We start from the raw sequence: 19,390 nt of genomic DNA on the forward strand, positions 1-19,390 counted from the left end.
GGCAGATTCTCAACCACTGCGCCACTAGGGAAGTCCTCAATTTTTTAAAAGCTGAATTGGGAGATAATGTCAACCCATTTACCTCCTCCTTCCCTCTACCCCCTTTTTTACATTATTAGAAACATTGTTTTAGCAGAACTATTTTCACTATTCTTACTATTAATTCCATTATTAGCTTCTCTCATGGGAGAAATGAAGCATTTAGGATTTTGCATATTTTTCTTCTCATGCACTTTGAAATTCTGTTTAAATCTTAAAACTCCCTCAGTATTTGCTTTTAGTTTATTAGATGATTTACTGTTAATCTTTTGTTACTATTTGAATTTATTTCCTTTTGAAAAGTGTTATGTATTTTTCATGGCTCAGTAGTTTCATCATTTTTTGAATTCTAAAGTTCTTAACATATTATTCTGCCTTCAGAAACTTTTCAACCATGGCGCCATTCCTCTCATTTTTGTGCAAATATTCTGAGTCTTTCTTTTCCATGGTTTAAAAAAAAAAAAAGCAAAGAAAAGAAAAAGAAAAGGAAAAAAAAACCCACACCTTTTTTTTTGTTATAAAGGCAGTATTTGTTTGATATAAGAAATTTGAGGAATATGGAAAAATGTAAAGAAGAAGTCTGTGATGATTGCCATTCTCCTCTGCAGTATCTTAATGTTTATGCTGAAACTATTTCAATTTATACCAGAAAAAGTTTGAACTTTTTCCTTGATATGGATGTTTGCTTTGGCATATCCTATTTAACCTGGAGCCACTATTGTTCACAGGACAAATCTTTTGGAATTTTTAAGTTTAGCTTATTTTGCCTTGTCAGCTTTCGTATAATACTGTTTCACAAGTGAATCTAAACTGCTGATATTTCTATTTCAATTCTGTTGTTTATAGCCTTATTGTATATTTAGATCCTCTACTGTTCACAAGTCAGCTCAGTCTTTGTTTAGTGTCTTGTGTTCATTTTTTCATAGTTTTTTTCTCTTTAAAGTAGTTTGAGATATTTTTTAGGTGGTGCCATTATGTTTACCATTGTTTCCTTCTCCATGTTCAGACCATAAGTTCTTCCTGGTTACCATTTAATTAAACTTAGTTTTTTAAAAAAATTATTCACTATTTTATAACAGTTTGCCATGGTTTAAGGTTGTGGTTGTATCAGAGTTTCTGTCCCAAAGGGGAGAAGTAACCTTTACAGTTTCCAGTGGTCTTTTGTAAAGATATCATTTAATCTTTGCAACCCTGTGAGGAGGGATTATTATACCCATTTTTACTCTAGGGAACTGGAATTTCTCAGAGAGATTTAGTGTTGGCCAAAATTATATAGTTACTTAATCAAATAATCAAAACTCTGAATCTGGAACTCTTTCTAATGCACTGGAGTTTGTGAAGTCCTTTTAAAGTTCTCTTTTAAAATAGTTAATATCAGTTTCTTCCGTGCCGACCTGCAAGTTGTTTTGTAGATTTTTGTCCTTGTGGGTGACTTCTGGGTTCTGGCTACCTCCCATTCCATTTGCTATTGCAGACACTAAGGAATAGTGGTTTGAAATAGAGCCAGAGATGGGAATTCCCTGGCAGTCCAGTAGTTAGGACTCAGCACTTTCACTGCTGTGGATCCAGGTTCGATCCCTGGTCGGGGAACTAAGATTCCACAAGCTGTGTGGAGCGGCCAAAAAAAGAAAAAAGAAAGAAAAAAGAAATAGAACCAGAGGGTGTTTTTTTGTATTTAGATTTATTTATTGATATTTTAAATTTTTTGATGGAGGAAATACACTGAATATACATGCAGAATTTTAAAATACTTATATAAACATGTATATGTTGCAAAATATAAATTGCATTATAACTATATAGTTTATTTATTTTTCTTTAGTTTTTTGGCTGCGTTGGGTCTTAGCTGTGGCATGCAGGATCTTCATTGAAGCATGTGAGATCTTTCATTGCGTGTAGGGCTCTTCGTTGTGGTGCGCGGGCTTCCTTCTAGTTGTGATGTGCGGGTTTTCTCTCTCTAGTTGTGGTGCACGGGCTCCAGAGCTCGTGGGCTCTGTAGTTTGCGGCATGCAGGCTCTAGTTGAGGCGCGAGGGCTCAGCAGTTGTGGCGTGCAGGCTTAGTTGCCCTGTGGCATGTGGGATGTTAGTTCCCCTACCAGAGATCCAATCCGCCTCCCCTGAATTGGAAGGCGGATTCTTTACCACTGGACCACCAGGGAGGTCCCTATATAATTTTATAACCTGCTTTTTTTCACTTCATAATGGATTTTGGTCTTTCCATATCAGTGTATGTGTTTCTGCTGCATACTTTCGTGGCTGCATAATATTTCATCAATAACTTATTTAATTAATTCCCAACATATGGACACTTAGGTTTTTTTCCACTTTGCTGCTATAAAAAAAAAAAAAGCTGATGTTACCAATCTTGTACCTACATTTTTATATGTTTTGTCTTCTATCCCTATCATAATTTCCTAGGAATAGAATTGTGGGGTTAAGGCATAGAGACAATTAAAATTTCCATGTATACAGCCATATTATCCTGTGAGAGGTTCTGCCAATTTATACTTTTATAGTTGGTTTGAGTGCTCATTTTCCACACCTTCTCCAGAGCTGGTGTTAATAAAAAAATAATAGCAAACACTTAACATAGCACTTATGATGTGTCATGCACTGCTCTGAGTGCTTTCCCTATCTTTATTTAATCCTTCGTCAACATTATGAAATGGGTACTGTTATTGTCCCTAGTGTTATTGTCCCCATTTTACAGATGAGGGAACGGAGGCACAGAGTGGTAAATTACTAAGGTGTCACATAGCTGATAAGTGACAGAGCCAGGATACTGATCTAGGAGGTCTGATTCTAGGGTCTGCCTCTTAAACACTGAATTATAATGCCTGTTCATTTATTTTTAAAATTTAGGTAACATGATTATTTTCTCTGATTTTAAACTTTTTATTAAGATATAAATTCACATAACATAAAACTCACCATTTTAAAGTATACAATTCAGTGTGTTTTTTAATATATTCACTATGTTATGCAACCATCACCACTATCTACTCTCTAATTACAAAGCATTTCCATTGCCCCCCAAAAGAATTTCCATACCTATTAACAGTCCCAATACTTTTCTGTTCCTGTCCCCTGGCAACCATATAGGACTTCAGTTTATGGATCTGTGAGTGAAGCACACAGGTTTGCCAAGCTAGTGAGAAATAGTAAGGGAGAGAGTGTTGAAGTTCGAGATCTTTGATAGGGCTAGAGAGACCCTGGGTACCATTAATACCCAGCTTGAGATCTAGGTATTTCTTTCTGATCCTGCGATAAACTGTCCTCCCCATCAGCTTGCCTGAAGCATACTGACATAGATGCATTTAGAATTGAAGTAGGCAGCAGGGAATGATTGTAGGTGTTGGGGTAGAGGATTGACATGATCAAAGTGGTGTTTAACAAAGGGTGGTTTGGCAGTAGTGTGCAGAATGGGATGAAAAATATTGGAGTCAGATAATTTATGTGGCACATGTGAATTTCTTTCATTAAATATAGCTTAGAGAACTTTTAGTCATCTCTGCTGCAGATGCTGTTTAATATTAATGTAAACTGCTTTTGGTTTTATATCATGAAGTATGAGTACAGTTTATTTTCTCCCTCATATCTTTATAGCAGAAAATCACTAATGTAATATGGTTAATTTAGTAAACGAGTTGAAGAGAATTTAATTCCTAATTCATCTCATTTGCTGAGACTGAAGTCAACATTTACTAGATAGATCTGTTGTTTGATTTTCAATGATTTGTGTCATCAAAGGTATCTCTCAAACTGGTCTGGGGAAAGAGAGGAAGTGAATCTTTGTTGTCTACCTACTTGTTCTAGGCACTGTTGCTTTTTAATACATTATCTCATCTAATCATTACAATACCTATGGAAGGTGGTATACTCTACAATGTGAACAAGGCCCGTATTGACCCCCAAACTCACGCTTTGTCCATTGTATGGCAAGCTGTCTCTGGGGTTGTTTGAAATCATAGAGTCTTTTCCCCCATTAAATATAACTGATATAGACACTTGTAAAGAGAAAAAATCATCCATGTTCAACTGGTGCAAACACAGCCCCTGTTAACCAATTTTTGTTTTTTCCTGGCTGGATTTTCCTATATGTGTTTTTTATACATTATCTTGGTGTATGTGTATAGCTTTGTCTTCTGCCTTTTCACTTGACATTCATCAGCTATTTCCACATTGCTATATAATATATACAACCTTTTAAACTGCTGCTTAATGTCCCATGGCTGTGTCACACCATTTCCTGGTGATATTTTAATGTTTAAATATTAAATATTTAAACATTAAATATTCTTAATATTTCCACTGTTTTCAGTGTAGAGATCATGGAACTGTCTTGTAGGCAGTTGGATATGGGGTCATGAACAAGCTGGGGTTTTTTGGGGAGTGAAAGCATCCTACAGGGGTCCTGTAAGACTGGATTGGTATGCAGGCTTTCCCAAATACTATTAACATCTAGAGAATGAGAATAAACCCATTGAAATTTTCTTAAGAACAAGGTACAAAGTTTGAACATGTCCTGAAGGGAAGTCAATAAGGAGTCAACTGGCGATGAACTGAAAATTTCCATGTGTTGATAAGTACTTAAAGAATACTTATTGTTAAGTATTATTTAAGTATTCATTTATAGGGCTTTGCCCAACAATGCTCTGAAGGCTGGAAATAGCACTGCAAAAGCAGATGAAATGGCTTTAATAAGGTTGGGGAAAAGCAACTGAAGACTTGAGTGGTGGGAGTGCATGAGAATGCTGAGAGAGAAGTAAAATGAGATATCACAATGGGATGGCTGAGGGCAGAATATTTTTATATATGGTAGGAGCCATTTTGTCTCAGTGCTTTAAGATTCTGGTAGTTGTTAATCAAAGTTTTTTAAGTGTGGAGTCACAAAATAATTCATAAATGCATGTAGCATTTTAACTTAAAAATATTTATTAAACAGTATTTTAGAAGAGGGCCCAGAATTTTTCTTTGAGAATAGCTGGAATTTCCCCTTTCTTGAATAAACCAGATTCATAATGCATTGAGTACACATTCCAGTTTTTTTTTTTTTTTTTGTGGTATGCGGGCCTCTCACTGTTTTGGCCTCTCCGGTTGCGGAGCACAGGCTCCGGACGCGCAGGCTCAGCGGCCATGGCTCACGGGCCCAGCTGCTCCGCGGCATGCGGGATCCTCCCGGACCGGGACACGAACCCGCGTCCCCTGCATCAGCAGGCGGACTCTCAACCACTGCGCCACCAGGGAAACCCACACATTCCAGTTTTAATGTATTTAAAAAGGCACTTAAAGACTTGTGGATACAAAAATCTAGATTTTTATCTTGCCTACACCTAAGGCAATAGCTATTTGTAAAAAGCAACTCATCTTAAAGTCTTTTTGTAGCATTCAATTTTGCTTTCATAGAAACAATTTATTTTCACTCTTATGAAGAGTTGAAACCACAGAATTACAATAAAAAATACAGTTGGCATACACAAGCTGTATAACATACATAACTGACTCTTTTTTTTTTTTTTTTTTTTTTTTTTTTGCGGTACGCGGGCCTCTCACTGCTGTGGCCTCTCCCATTGTGGGGCACAGGCTCTGGACGCACAGGCTCAGCGGCCACGGCTCACGGGCCCAGCCCCTCTGCGGCATGTGGGATCTTCCTGGACCAGGGCATGAACCCGTGTCCCCTGCATCGGCAGGTGGACTCTCAACCACTGTGCCACCAGGGAATCCCCATAACTGACTCTTGAAGCACAAGAGCTGCTCTCCTGGTTGGAGCTAAAGTACTCATGAATGTTCTAGAGAGTGACCTAGTAGCCTTGAGGATTCATTGAGCCACGGGCATTGGTTTGTACGTTTTACAGAGAAAAGCACACTTTGGTTAATCTGGGGAGTTGATTAAATTGGGAATAAATTCTAAGAGTGACATGGACTGAGCAGTAAGAGAAGGGAAAATGAGTGATTAAAAGGGAAGTGGTCGGAGAGTTGGGGGGATAATCAAGTTTATTAGTTTGGAAGGGGAGGCCAAGTGTGTCAACTGCTGTAGAAAGGTCAAGAAAAGAGTTGTAAGACTAGGAAAAAAGGTATGGATCTTTAGAATAGAGGTCATGTTGACCTTTGATAGAGTTTTGATATGAAGGGGGAAGAAGCCAGGCTTTCTAGAGGTTAAGACATTATTGAAGGAGGGGCACCTACTCTTAGCCAGGACTTGACATAAACTTGGAGGCAATATATTTAGGTCCTCCTATTGAAATGAAAAACAGCCATAGAAATGTGCAGAGATCTTGCAGATTGCTGCTTATTTGACTCACTTTCTTTATAATGATTGTGTTAGAGAATTAAATGCAAAGCCTTTCATTTTATCTTTTATAGTGGATCTAACCTGGGGGTGATTTTGTTCCCTAGGTGACGTTTTGTAATGTTGAGACATTTTTGGTTGTTACAGCTGGTCCTACTGGCATCTAGTGGGTGGAGGTCAGGGATGTTGCTGAACATCCTGCAGCGAACAGGATAGCACCCGCCCCCAACAAAGAAGTAGCTAACCCAAGATGTCAGTAGTGCCGAGATTGAGAAGCCCTCACTTCTGTCATAACATTTCCAAAGTTAATTCACTTTTGGTTCCTGTAATTACTAGCTAACTCATAAGATCCTCCAACTACCTTCTATTTAATTGAAAAGGTGGTAGGAAAGTTACATCATTCTGGAGTGCTAATAGGTCTCATTTTGAACTACAGCCTGAACCTAGTTAGTGCTGCCAAAAGTTGGGGATTCTGGCAGTTCAGGTTCACAGTAAGTAGGGTTCCTTCCCTTACTGTGTATTGTTCCCCAGCTTTGAAATGTTAATGAAAATTGAGACAAGTTTTACATTTAGGGAATTATATGACTGGCACATTTGTAACCAAAGCAAAGTATTTCTGTTTTGAGCCACTCTGCTGAGTGATTCCTTGTGTAAAATATTTCTTTTGGGACAACTAAGTTTTGAGGGCCTTAGAAATGGCTCATCCTTTTTGCTGAATTTCCATTTTGGGCTCAGGAAGGCAGGTGTGTAATCATCATCATCATCACTGACAGGTAGTAGAGTGCCCTCTTGATGCCTGGTACTGAACAGAATACTTGAAAAGAAATAACATTCAGAAGATGATCCCAATATAGAATTCCTTCTATACTGAGTTTGAGCTAAGGCAGTAGTTCTCAAATTTGGGAGGAGTCAGGGCACCAGAAAGTCATGATGCTCTTTTTTTTTTTTTTTTTTTTTTTTTTTTTTGCGGTATGCGGGCCTCTCACTGTTGTGGCCTCTCCCGTTGCGGAGCACAGGCTCCGGACGTGCAGGCCTAGCGGCCGTGGCTCACGGGCTTAGTTGCTCCGCGGCATGTGGGATCTTCCCGGACCGGGGCACGAACCCGTGTCTCCTGCATCGGCAGGCGGATTCTCAACCGCTGCGCCACCAGGGAAGCCCCATGATGCTCTTGATAGTGTAATTTTATCATGTAAACTGTGATGTAGCACCAGATTATTTAAGGCTTTCCTTAGAAATGTTTATCTTAAATTTACATGCAATCATTATGTGAGGATTGTCTTTAACTTACATGTATCAGTGACCTGACCAATAGTGGCTTAAATGATAAGGACTTTATGTGTTCATTTCCCGTAACAGTAAGTCTGGAGGGCTGAAATCCAGGGTGGGTGTGGTGATTGCATAATTCTCTCCACACTCTTGCTTCTGTCTGTCTGGTCTACCATCTTTAGCTCGTAGCTTTCACCTTCATGTATGTAAGATGGTTTCCACAACCTTAGGCAAGAGGTTTACTTTCCAAACAGAACAAAGAATGGAAGAAGGAAGGAGGAATGGACAGTGCTTATATATCACCTGTGGTACACAGCAAGGGATTTGGGGAAATAGATTACTTAGCTGAGTACCTTGTTTCCCAGAACAAAATTGGGGTTCCCTTACTAAGTAAGAAGGAGAGAATAGATCCAAAGTAGGCAATTAGCCACCACAGCCACAATGACAAAACAATTTAAAGTGTATGTTCGTGAGCTTGTGACATTCATGATCTTGTGTTCTCATAAAACACTGTTGGAGGACTTCCCTGGTGGCGCAGTGGTTAAAAATCCACCTGCCAATGCAGGGGACACGGGTTCGAGCCCTGTTGCGGGAAGATCCCACGTGCCGCGGAGCAGCTAAGCCTGTGCGCCACAACTCCTGAGCCTGCAGTCTAGGTGCCGTGCTCTGCAACAAGAGAAGCCACCACAATGAGAAGCCTGCCCACCGCAACAAAGGGTAACCCCCACTCACCGCAACTAGAGAAAGCCTGTGTGCAGCAACAAAGACCCAACGTAGCCAAAAAAAAAAATACATTAAAAAAAATAAAACACTGTTGGAATTTTTCTATTAATATTCTTTACTTATTTGTTGAACATTGGTTTTGTTGACAGCTAGCAAGGAAGTAATCTCAGATAGTGAGGGTTTAAGAAATCTAAGTGAAAAAAATCTCATTTAAAATGAGAAAATTCTCTCCATTGAAGTTTTTCCTTTCAAATGAGAAACTGAAATTCTACTTGATTTTAGTGAAGGCACACTATAGTCTAGGACACGAGTTTTCCTAAGGAACATGGTTTGGGAACCACTGATAATTAATATTTATGCATACTATTAAATTATTTGTGTCTCTGCTTTCACTTATGTTCATAGATAAGAACATTCTTTTCTCTCTCTTTTAATATTACCACATGTTGTGGGCAATTAAAACAATGCCATTTCTAAATTTTGTGTAATGATCCTATCTATATTAGTTTTATAATCAGAAAAAGTCTTACTAGATTTTCAAGGTCAGTGCAAGTCTTGCCATCTCTGACACTGCACCCTATACTTCAAATCCATTTTTATTTCCTACTTCTTGAAACTCCTAGAGCAAACATAGTCTGTACAACACAATTTCCCCCTTATTATAGACTATATTTATATTGAATTAATCACTTATTGTTCCATATGTTAGCAAGATCATAAGCTCCCTGTTATGTTTTTTCCAGTGTATCCCAAATTCTTAGCATAATATTAGATACATAGGAGATACATAATTGCTTCCTGATCAACTAACTACATAATCACATTTACCACATTAACACACATGAAAATAGCATGGATTTGATAGCAAGATAGGTGTAAAATAAAACATGACAAGTAACCAGTATAATCAGAATTTCATGACTTTTCACCCTTACCTGTTAATGTAGGACCTCTAGCTCCCACAGAATGCCTCCTTGCCAAGTTTATTTTTGGAGTTACCCAAGGGTGTACCATGTAGGCTCACTAATGTATTCTGGCTGCTGCCACACAGCATGTCTTGTTTTTCTTGTGATGTTAGCTGCCCCTGAAGTTGTGCATTGGTACCTCCCCCTAGATATCAGAGGTGTACCTTGGAGCCTGACACGACTATCTTCTTGGCTTTGTGCTGGCCTGCCCAGGTGTGCTGGGCCGGGGATGGTGAGGTGTCCTAGCTCCTTTTCTACCCCTCTTATATCTTGTCATGTGGGTATCAAAGTGGAGCTCTTTGTGTCTTGTTGCCTCAGAGCTTTTTTTTGGTTTGTTTTTGTTTTTAATTTTTATTGAAGTATAGTTGATTTACAATGTTGTGTTAGTTTCAGGTGTACAGCAAAGTGAATCAGTTATACATGTATCCACATTTTTTTTAACATTCTTTTCCCGTATAGGCCCTTACAAGAGTATTGAGTAGAGTTCCCTGTGCTATATACAACAGGTTCTTATTAGTTGTCGTTTTATATGTAGTAGTGTGTATATGTCAATCCCAATTCCCAATTTATCCCTCCCCCGCATCCCCTGGTAACCATGTTTGTTTTCTACATTTGTGACTCTACTTCTGTTTTGTAAATACGTTCATTTGTACCTTTTTTTTTAGATTCCACATATAAGCAATATCATATGATATTTGTCTTTCTGTGTCTGACTTACTTCACTCAGTATGACAATCTCTAGGTCCACCCATGTTGCTGCAAAAGGAAAATTTCTTTTTTATGGCTGAGTAATATTCCATTGTATATATGTACCACATCTTCTTTTTCCATTCCTCTGTTGATGGACATTTAGGTTGCTTCCATGTCCTGACTATTGTAAATAGTGCTGCAGTGAACACTGGGGTGCATGTATCTTTTTGAATTATGGTTTTCTCCAGGTGTATGCCCAGGAGTGGGATTGGGTGCTTCAGAGTTTTTAGTGAAAGGCATTCTTTAGTTTCTCATTGTTAGCCTCTCTGTCTCCGTCGTGATGACCCCTTGGGGCAGTCTGGATGAGGTACCACCCTGTACTTGGGATCACTCCTCCTTTCCAACCAAGGCTTTGTTTATCAGGCTGAGTTTTTCTGCCTCACTTTAGTAAGGATGATTATTCTCTAAAAATGTTGCTTTGTCCCTCATGCAAACAGATGCCTGAACAACTCTCACAGACATGTGAGAATCTTAGTGGCAGTGAGGGTATAGGCTCTAGATTGCAATCCCATTGTGGTTTTAAAATGCAACAGGTAGAGCATTGAAACTCAAAAGAATCTCAAGCCAGGATAGCAAGTCATAACTCAGAGCATGATCTTGACCTATGGACAAAATAACTTTATTCTTGTTTGATATGTATGATTGTATTGGAACCCAGTGTGAACTTTAAGGCTACAAAGAAAAGAAATAAGAGAAATACACTAAATTTTATTTCTCAAATTGTGCAATTGTTTTTTTTTTTTTTTTTTTTTTTCCCCTGTACGTGGGCCTCTCACTGTTGTGGCCTCTCCCGTTGTGGAGCACAGGCTCCGGACACGCAGGCTCAGCGGCCATGGCTCATGGGCCCAGCCGCTCCACGGCATGCGGGATCCTCCCAGACCGGGGCACGAACCCGTGTCCCCTGCATCGGCAGGCGGACTCTCAACCACTGCGCCACCAGGGAAGCCCCGTGCAATTGTTTTTATTTCTATGGTCCCTTAAATTGATGAAGCCTGTGGTTGAGCAAAGATATTATGCATTCTTATCTTCTTTTCCAGAGCAGTTCTTTATTAATATATAGTTATCTTCCTTGGGTTTTAAAATGTACATTAGACAGTAACTGGAACCCAGACCTTGTGCAGGTTCCCAGTAGGAATGTAGGCAGATTGAAAAAAGCAACCCCGACACTTAAGATTGAGCCTCAGGAGTTAATGCAAGAGGTTAAGGGGGGAAGGGAAGAACAAGCAAAAAGTGGGAGATGAGGAAAACCAAGAACATAAAGCCTCCAGAGCCAGGATGCAAGAATAGAAAGATGGTCATTTGTGCCTTGAATAGTGAGAGAAACAGAGAGAGCAACAAAACAGCTGCATTAGTTTCCTATAGTTTTCATTTCTACTCATCTTTTTAAAAAAATTTTTATAAATATGCTTGAACTTTGGAGCAATCCAATTTTGTGCACCTGAGATCCATTTAAGGAAAAGAAGAAAAAAATTTCTGTAACCAATAGTTACATAGACATATGCTTACTTTAGTGCAGTGCTTGGTGCAGAGTGGTTTCTCAAATAAGTATTGTGACTCTCAACTCCTTGTGGATTTAGGTACTTGACTGCCAGCTCGTTGGAGGGTCAGCTAGGAGGAGGAGACCTGAGACACATTGCAGAGCACTGAGGACAAGTGGGGCAGAGAGAGGAAATGATGGTCGACTAGATAGAGAAGTAGAACCTCCTTGACTCAGTCTACCGAGTGCTGATTTGAAGTCTAGAAGTAGAAAACAACCAGAGATGAAGGATTGCTGGAGAAAAGCTCGCTGAGATCTGTTTGCCAAGACCTTGTCTCCATCTAGAGCTGCAGGAGATCTTGTGCTCTTTCCAGAGTCTCTCAGCTATTGAGCCACAGGGTCAGAAGCTAACTTAGGCCTCTCTGCTCCCAGACTCATGAGTTCACCTCTACACTGGGATGAGTTTTTAAGCAACCGTTTGTTTACTCTTTGTGTAAGTGCATTTGTTGTTACAGCTCTCATTCCCAGTAGGGAGGATATGAAAATTGTCTTTGTAGTGGTTTTCACCCAATTCTATGTGATTGGCTGCTTTACTTAGCATTAACCTGGAAGCAGTTTATGAGGTTTCCTAGAGAGATTATTTTGATAGTTCCAGAATAAGACAGACAGTTTTGGAACAGGCACAGAATGACCACAGAATACTAGTATTATTGATAGGCTCTGCTTCCTGTGGTAGTAAAATTAAATCAGTCATTAAAAAAATTTAAGTTTAGAAAGATTTTGAATCTTTCTTTGCATGTAAATGCTCCATATGTACCTATTGTATGAGATTCAAGCTTACTTCTTAATTCTTTTGTAATGAAAACTGTTTATTTGTCTAGAGTGAAAAATGATCATCCAAAACTTATTTTGGGTACCAGAAGAATCAAGATTCTTTTTAGTTATTATTTTTTATCCTTAAAAGTAACTTAAACACTAGAAAAATAATCTAAAACGTTAAGACAATAGTAAGAAGACTGTCTTAAGCTCTTGGCAGGCAAAATATAAAGATTCTTTGGGGGCGGGCTTCCCTGGTGGTGCAGTGGTTGAGAGTCTGCCTGCCGATGCAGGGGATACGGGTTCGTGCCCCGGTCCGGGAAGATCCCACATGCTGCGGAGCGGCTAGGCCCGTGAGCCATGGCCGCTGAGCCTGTGCGTCACAAGCCTGTGCTCTGCAACAGGAGAGGCCACAACAGTGAGAGGACTGCGTACCCCCCCCAAAAAAAAACATTCTTTGGACTTATTTTTGGGAATTATGTGAAATCCTGAAATTTTGAGTTTTATTTTTCTTTGCTCTTATATGCTTTTAGGCATATTATTATGCAGGACTCTCTTTGGGGAATCTTGAACATTTTGTGTCATGTAGAACTTGTTTTTTGTATGTTGTGTCTTATTATTATACTTGTGAATGAGGTGTAAGGATTTTTTCTTTTATATATATATGTACCTTTGGATAAAAAAGACAAATATATATGAAACAATGTTTCCTCTTTTGCAGAATTAAATGTGAGGGAATCTGATATAAGGGTTTGTGATGAATCATCGTGTAAATATGGAGGAGTCTGTAAAGAAGATGGAGATGGTTTGAAATGTGCATGTCAATTTCAGGTAAGGAAATCAAACCTCTTTTCAAAATTTTTACATTTGTCATATTTTGTAATTCCACATTTTTCAAATTAAAAAGCTTATTAAAACACCTTGAACCCCACAAGAAATTTGGCTTCACAGCCCACCAATTCTTTTTTGTCAGATGAAGTGCTCTTATTTGTACCTTCCATGCTTCTTTTCTTGAATTATGGGGGCAGACTGGCTCTAATAGAATGTGAAAATGACTTGAAAAATATATTAAAGTTCTATTCCAATGTAAGGTATAATTGTCACTGAAAGGAAATGAAGTACAGATTGCAGTAGAGTCACTTATTTAAAATGTTGGCCTTTTTTTCCCATTTCCTTCTCTTTCTAGTCTATCTCTTTCCCTTCCATTCTTATTTGCTGCTGTCTCATCTTTTTAGGCCAAAGAACATGACTGATTTGGTACCTCAGGGTAGATTGGGGTTAGAGATGGACTAGAAAGGGGAACCTCAAACCAAGAGTGTGAATATCTTTGCTTTTCAAATGCTGTTTTAGTTTCGATTTTGTTGTTTAAAAAAACAAAAGGAATGGAAATGAAATGTGTTACATTCAATTCTTCTTCTTCTTCTTTTTTTTTGGATGTGCCACCTGGCTTAAGGGATCTTAGTTCCCTGACCAGGGATTGAACCTGCACCCTAGGCAGTGAAAGTGCAGAGTCCTAACCACTGGACCGCCAGGGAATTCCCTCAATTCTTTTTTTTTGTTTATTTTCCGTGATTAAGTTATAATCTGGCTTCAGAATATTGTTCACAAGATGGTCCCTTATTAAGGATTTGAGATGAGACAAAGAAGGAACTAGAATTTTTTAAACTCATAATCTTATTCTAACTTTACCCACCATTTTGGATTTTAAAGGTAGGAAAGGGAACAGATCAGGAATAAAAGCATAGGATAGTCAGTTACTTCTAGTAACCCTATAACTTCAGGCATGTTTCTGTATGATCCATCTGAAAAGAGAAGGCATATTTCCAACCCTTTTTATGATATTGTAATGAGAATTAAAATCAGAAAGGGATCTTGAATATGAAGCTTCTTTGAAAACTATTAACTATCATGTTTATTTTCATTAAAAGAAGTAGAAAGTTTAAGTAAATGAGGAAGGGTTGGGGAGTGTACTGTTGACTAGCCAAAAAGGTTGTTCTTGGTCAAAAGGGACTTTACAATCCACTATTTATTCACACTAGCCACCTTTGAAGTTGCTTAGCTAACCTTGTGCCCACCCCTCCATGGTTGCTCATGTAACAATAGTCAGGCCAGTGTAACTACTATATATAAAATAGATAATCAACATGGACCTATTGTATAGCACAGGGAACTCTATTCTGTAATAACCTACATGGGAGAAGAATCTGAAAAAGAGTGGATATATGTATACGTGTAACTGAATCATTTTGCTGTACACCTGAAACTGACACAAAATTGTACATCAACTATATTCTAATATACAATAAAAATTAAGTTAAAAAATAGGTGGTGATGTGTCTGACTGCCCTTCTTCTCCCTAAACCTCCTTAAAAATGATAGTAACTAAAGTGGGCTTCTTTCCTTAAAAGAAGGTGTTGGTGTACATGGTGTATACCAAGACCTCATGAACTTTTACTTCTTCTTATTCTTCACATTATATAAGTTTTATTGACCTATCTCAAGGGCCACTAATCCTTTCTTCTGTCTTCTCCATTCTGCCCATCCAGTGAGTCTTTAATTTCAGGTATTTTATTAAGAATTTATTGTTTCTATTTATCTGAGATTTCCTGTGTTTTCATTCATTACAAGAATATTTTCCTTGAGCATAGATATTGCTGCTTTAAAAATCTTTGCCAGTTTCAACATCTGGGACATCTTAGGGATCATCTCTGTTGATTGCCTTTTCATTTGAGAATGCATTATATTTTCTTGTGTTTTTTTCCATATTTATTTTGAATATATCCTATACATTGTGAATGATATGTTTTTGAGTGTTTGAATTATGTTCCTCTGAGTATTGTCATTTTTGAAACAGGTTAAATTGGCTGAACTTACACTGCAGACTCTGTCTTTCCCGTTGGGGGTAGAAACACAATTATCATTTCTTTTAGTCTTAGCTGGGCTACTTGGAGTGTGCCCCATGAGTGCTTGGTTCAGAGGTCAGCCACAGAATCTGGGACTCCATGCCCCCTCTCTCCTTTCTGGGATTTTCTCGCTCACTTTCCATTGGGTTTGGTTCTTCATGCCACAAAGATTGCAGGTTTTTTGTTGGTGTTTCAGGCATCCTGTATGGGGAAAACTGGGGCTGTTCCCTTCTTCCAACTGTCTTATATTTCCTTAGGTTAAATTCTTTGACATGGAATTGTTGGGCCAATGAGATGTTCATGTACAGATTAACATTCTCACCAAGAGCAATGTATCAGGCTGCTTGTCTCCTTTCAACCTCTTGGTAGTGAATTTTGTCAATCCTTTAAAATTATATAAATCTGAAAGGGAACTTTTTTACTTGCATTTGATTACTAGGGAAATTGGAAATGTGCCATAAACTTATTGACCATTTTTTGTGAATTAATATTTCATATTCTTTGTCTATTTTTAGTATTTTCTTTTTCCCTTGTGTTGATTTGGGAAGACATATGTATACACTATATATAATATACTATTTGTATCCTTATAATATTGCTTACTGTGCTGAGCATTTTATATTCATTGACTATTCTAAATATTTTATATATATATATAAGTTTATATAACTCATAAACTCTCATGAGAACCTATGATGTAGGTACCATTTTGATCTATTTTTTAGAGGACTGATACATGCCCATAGTAAACAACAATTATATAAGATATATAATATAATGAAAAAATGTCTTCCTTCCATTCTAGAATACCAGTTGCTCTTCTTAGAGGCAACATCTGTTAATTCTTATACTTCCTTCTAGAAATATTCTGTTATACAAACACATAGGTGATTTAATTTCTCTTTTAAGTACTAAATCACTTAATAGTATTTACCTTAGAGATGGTTACTTTTAGTTTATATAGATTACAAAAAAAGAGTTCTGTATTTTAAAAAAGTTATCCTAGTGTCATTTTAATTTTCATTTTGTTTCTATTTTCTGATATAAAGAAGTTTTAAATTTTCATTTCATATTTATATTTGTCTTTATGATTCTGCTTTTCATTCTTTGAAAGTCTTTCCCTGCAACTCTAAGATTACGAAGCCTTTTTGACCTTTTGACCAGCTAGAGAATCTTCTCATGATCTGTCTGGAATCCCTTGTATTCTTACCTTGTGGCAAGCAAGAAAGGAAAATAAAAGTTAGGAGTTCAGATCGGTAGACATTTATCCAGTGCTTACTTTGTGCTGGGCACTAGGCTAGCTGCTAGGGATATAAGGATGTTTAAAGACAAGTTGCTTGCCTTGTAGGAGCAAACTGCCTAAGGGCTTATAGTGTGATTTGATCCTGCTGCTGAGTGAACCTTCCTTTGACTCCTCTGCCTTCTTACAAGCTTATAAATCTGTTCAAATTAGACTTAGGTTCGTGACATTTTAAGAACAATGACCTCACATGCCCATTAAACAATCCTCTGCCGGATGCTTTAGCAGTATCTTTTGATTTATTTAAAAACCTTGCTTATGAGGAGATTGGTTCAAGATGGCGGAGTAGAAGGACGTGTGCTCACCCCCTCCTGCGAGAACACATGAATCACAACTAACTGCTGAACAGTCATTGACAGGAAGATACTGGAACTCACCAAAAAAGATACCCCACGTCCAAAGACAAAGGAGAAGCCACAATGAGATGGTAGGAGGGGCGCAATCACAATAAAATCAAATCCCATAACCACTGGGTGGGTGACTCACAAACTGGAGAACAGTTATACCACAGAAGTACAACCACTGGAGTGAAGGTTCTGAGCCCCACATCAGGCTTCCCAACCTGGGGGTCTAGCAACGGGAGGAGGAATTCCCAGAGAATCAGACTTTGAAGGCTAGTGGGATTTGATTGCAGGACTTCTACAGGACTGGGGGAAACAGAGACTCCACTCTTGGAGGGCACACACAAAGTAGTGTGTGTATCAGGACCCAGGGGGAAGGAGCAGTGACCCCACAGGAAACTGAACCAGACCTACCTGCTAGTGTTGGAGCATCTCTTGCAGAGGCGGGGGGTGGCTGTGGCTCACTGTGAGGACAAGGACACTGGCAGCAGAAGTTCTGGGAAGAACTCCTTGGCATGAGCCCTCCCAAAGTCTGCCATTTGCCCCACCAAAGAGCCTGTAGCCTCCAGTGCTGGGTGGCCTCAGGCCAAACAACCAACAGGGAGGGAACTCAGCCCTACCCATCAGCAGACAATCAGATTAAAGTTTTACTGAGCTTTGCCCACCAGAGCAACACCCAGCTCTACCCACCATCAGTCCCTCCCATCAGGAAGCTTGCACAAGCCTCTTAGATAGCATCATCCACCAGAGGGCAGACAGCAGAAGCAAGAACTACAATCCTGCAGCCTGTGGATGAAAACCATTCACAGAAAGACAGACAAAATGAAAAGGCAGAGGACTATGTACCAGATGAAGGAACAAGATAAAACCCCAGAAAAACAACTGAATGAAGTGGAGATAGGCAACCTTCCAGAAAAAGAATTCAGAATAATGATAGTGAAGATGATCCAGGATCTCAGAAAAGGACTGGAGGCAAAGATTGAGAAGATGCAAGAAATGTTTAACAAAGAGCTAGAAGAATTAAAGAACAAACACCTAGAAGAATTAAAGAACAAACAAACGAGATGAGCAACATAATAACTGAAATGAAAAATACAATAGAAGGAATCAGTGGCAGAATAACTGAAGCAGAAGAACGGATCAATGACCTGGAAGACAGAATGGTGGAATTCACTGCCATGGAACAGAATAAAGAGAAAAGAATGAAAAGAAATGAATACAGCATAAGAGATCTCTGGGACAACATGAAATACACCAACATTCACATTATAGCGGTCCCAGAAGGAGAAGAGAGAGAGAAAGGACCTGAGAAAATATTTGAAGAGATTATAGTGGAAAACTTCCCTAACATGGAAATAGCCACCCAAGTCCAGGAAACGCAGAGAGTCCCAGGCAGGATAAACCCAAGGAAAAACACGCCGAGACACATAGTAATCAAACTGACAAAAATTAAAGACAAAGAAAAATTATTAAAAGCAACAAGGGAAAAATGACAAATAACATACAAGGGGACTCTCGTAAGGTTAACAACTGATTTCTAAGCAGGAACTCTACAAGCCAGAAGGGAGTGGCATGATATATTTAATGTGATGAAAGGGAAGAACCTACAACCAAGACTACTCTACCCAGCAAGGATCTCATTCAGATTCGATGGAGAAATCAAAAGCTTTACAGACAAGCAAAAGCTAAGAGAATTCAGCACGACCAAACCAGCTCTACACCAAATGCTAAAGGAACTTCTCTAAGCGGGAAACACAAGAGAAGAGAAGGACCTACAAAAACAAACCCATAACAATTAAGAAAATGGTCATAGGAACATACATATCGATAATTACCTTAAATGTGAATGGATTAAATGCTCCAACTAAAAGACACAGGCTTGCTGAATGGCTACAAAAACAAGAGCCATATATATGCTGTCTACAAAGACCCACTTCAGACCTACGGACATATACAGACTGAAAGTGAGGGGATGGAAAAAGATGTTCCATGCCAATGGAAATCAAAAGAAAGCAGGAGTAGCAATACTCATATCAGATAAAATAGACTTTAAAATAAAGAATTTTACAAAGACAAGGAAGGACACTACATAATTGTAGTACGGATCAATCCAAGAAGAAGATATAACAGTTATAAATCTCAGTACATAAGGCAGCTGCTAACAGGTATAAAAGAGGAAATCGACAGTAACACAGTCATAATGGGGGAGTTTAACACCTCACTTACACCAATGGACAGATCATCCAGACAGAGAATTAATAAGGAAACACAAGCTTTAAATGACACAGTAGACCAGATAGATTTAATTGATATTTATAGGCCATTCCATCCAAAAACAGCAGATTACACTTTCTTCTCAAGTGGACACTGAACATTCTCCAGGATAGATCACATCTTGGGTCACAGATCAAGCTTCGGTAAATTTAAGAAAATTGAAATCATATGAGCATATTTTTGGACCACAATGCTTTGAGATTAGAAATCAGTTACAGGGTAAAAAGCATAAAAAACACAAACACGT

General features: G+C 38.6%; 1 protein-coding gene across 2 annotated transcripts in view; it reads left to right on the forward strand.

Moving 5' to 3' along the window:
- TMEFF1 (transmembrane protein with EGF like and two follistatin like domains 1) overlaps positions 1 to 19,390 on the forward strand; it is a 95,450-nt gene that overhangs the window by 13,377 nt on the left and 62,683 nt on the right. For both annotated transcript variants that reach the window (XM_059072847.2, XM_067041081.1), the window contains exon 2: positions 13,047 to 13,156. In XM_059072847.2, coding sequence (XP_058928830.1) covers positions 13,047 to 13,156 — 110 coding nt within the window. The remainder of the gene's footprint in view (positions 1 to 13,046; positions 13,157 to 19,390) is intronic.

Source organism: Kogia breviceps, chromosome 8 (genome assembly GCF_026419965.1).
Source record: "Kogia breviceps isolate mKogBre1 chromosome 8, mKogBre1 haplotype 1, whole genome shotgun sequence".
Taxonomy (NCBI): domain Eukaryota; kingdom Metazoa; phylum Chordata; class Mammalia; order Artiodactyla; family Physeteridae; genus Kogia; species Kogia breviceps.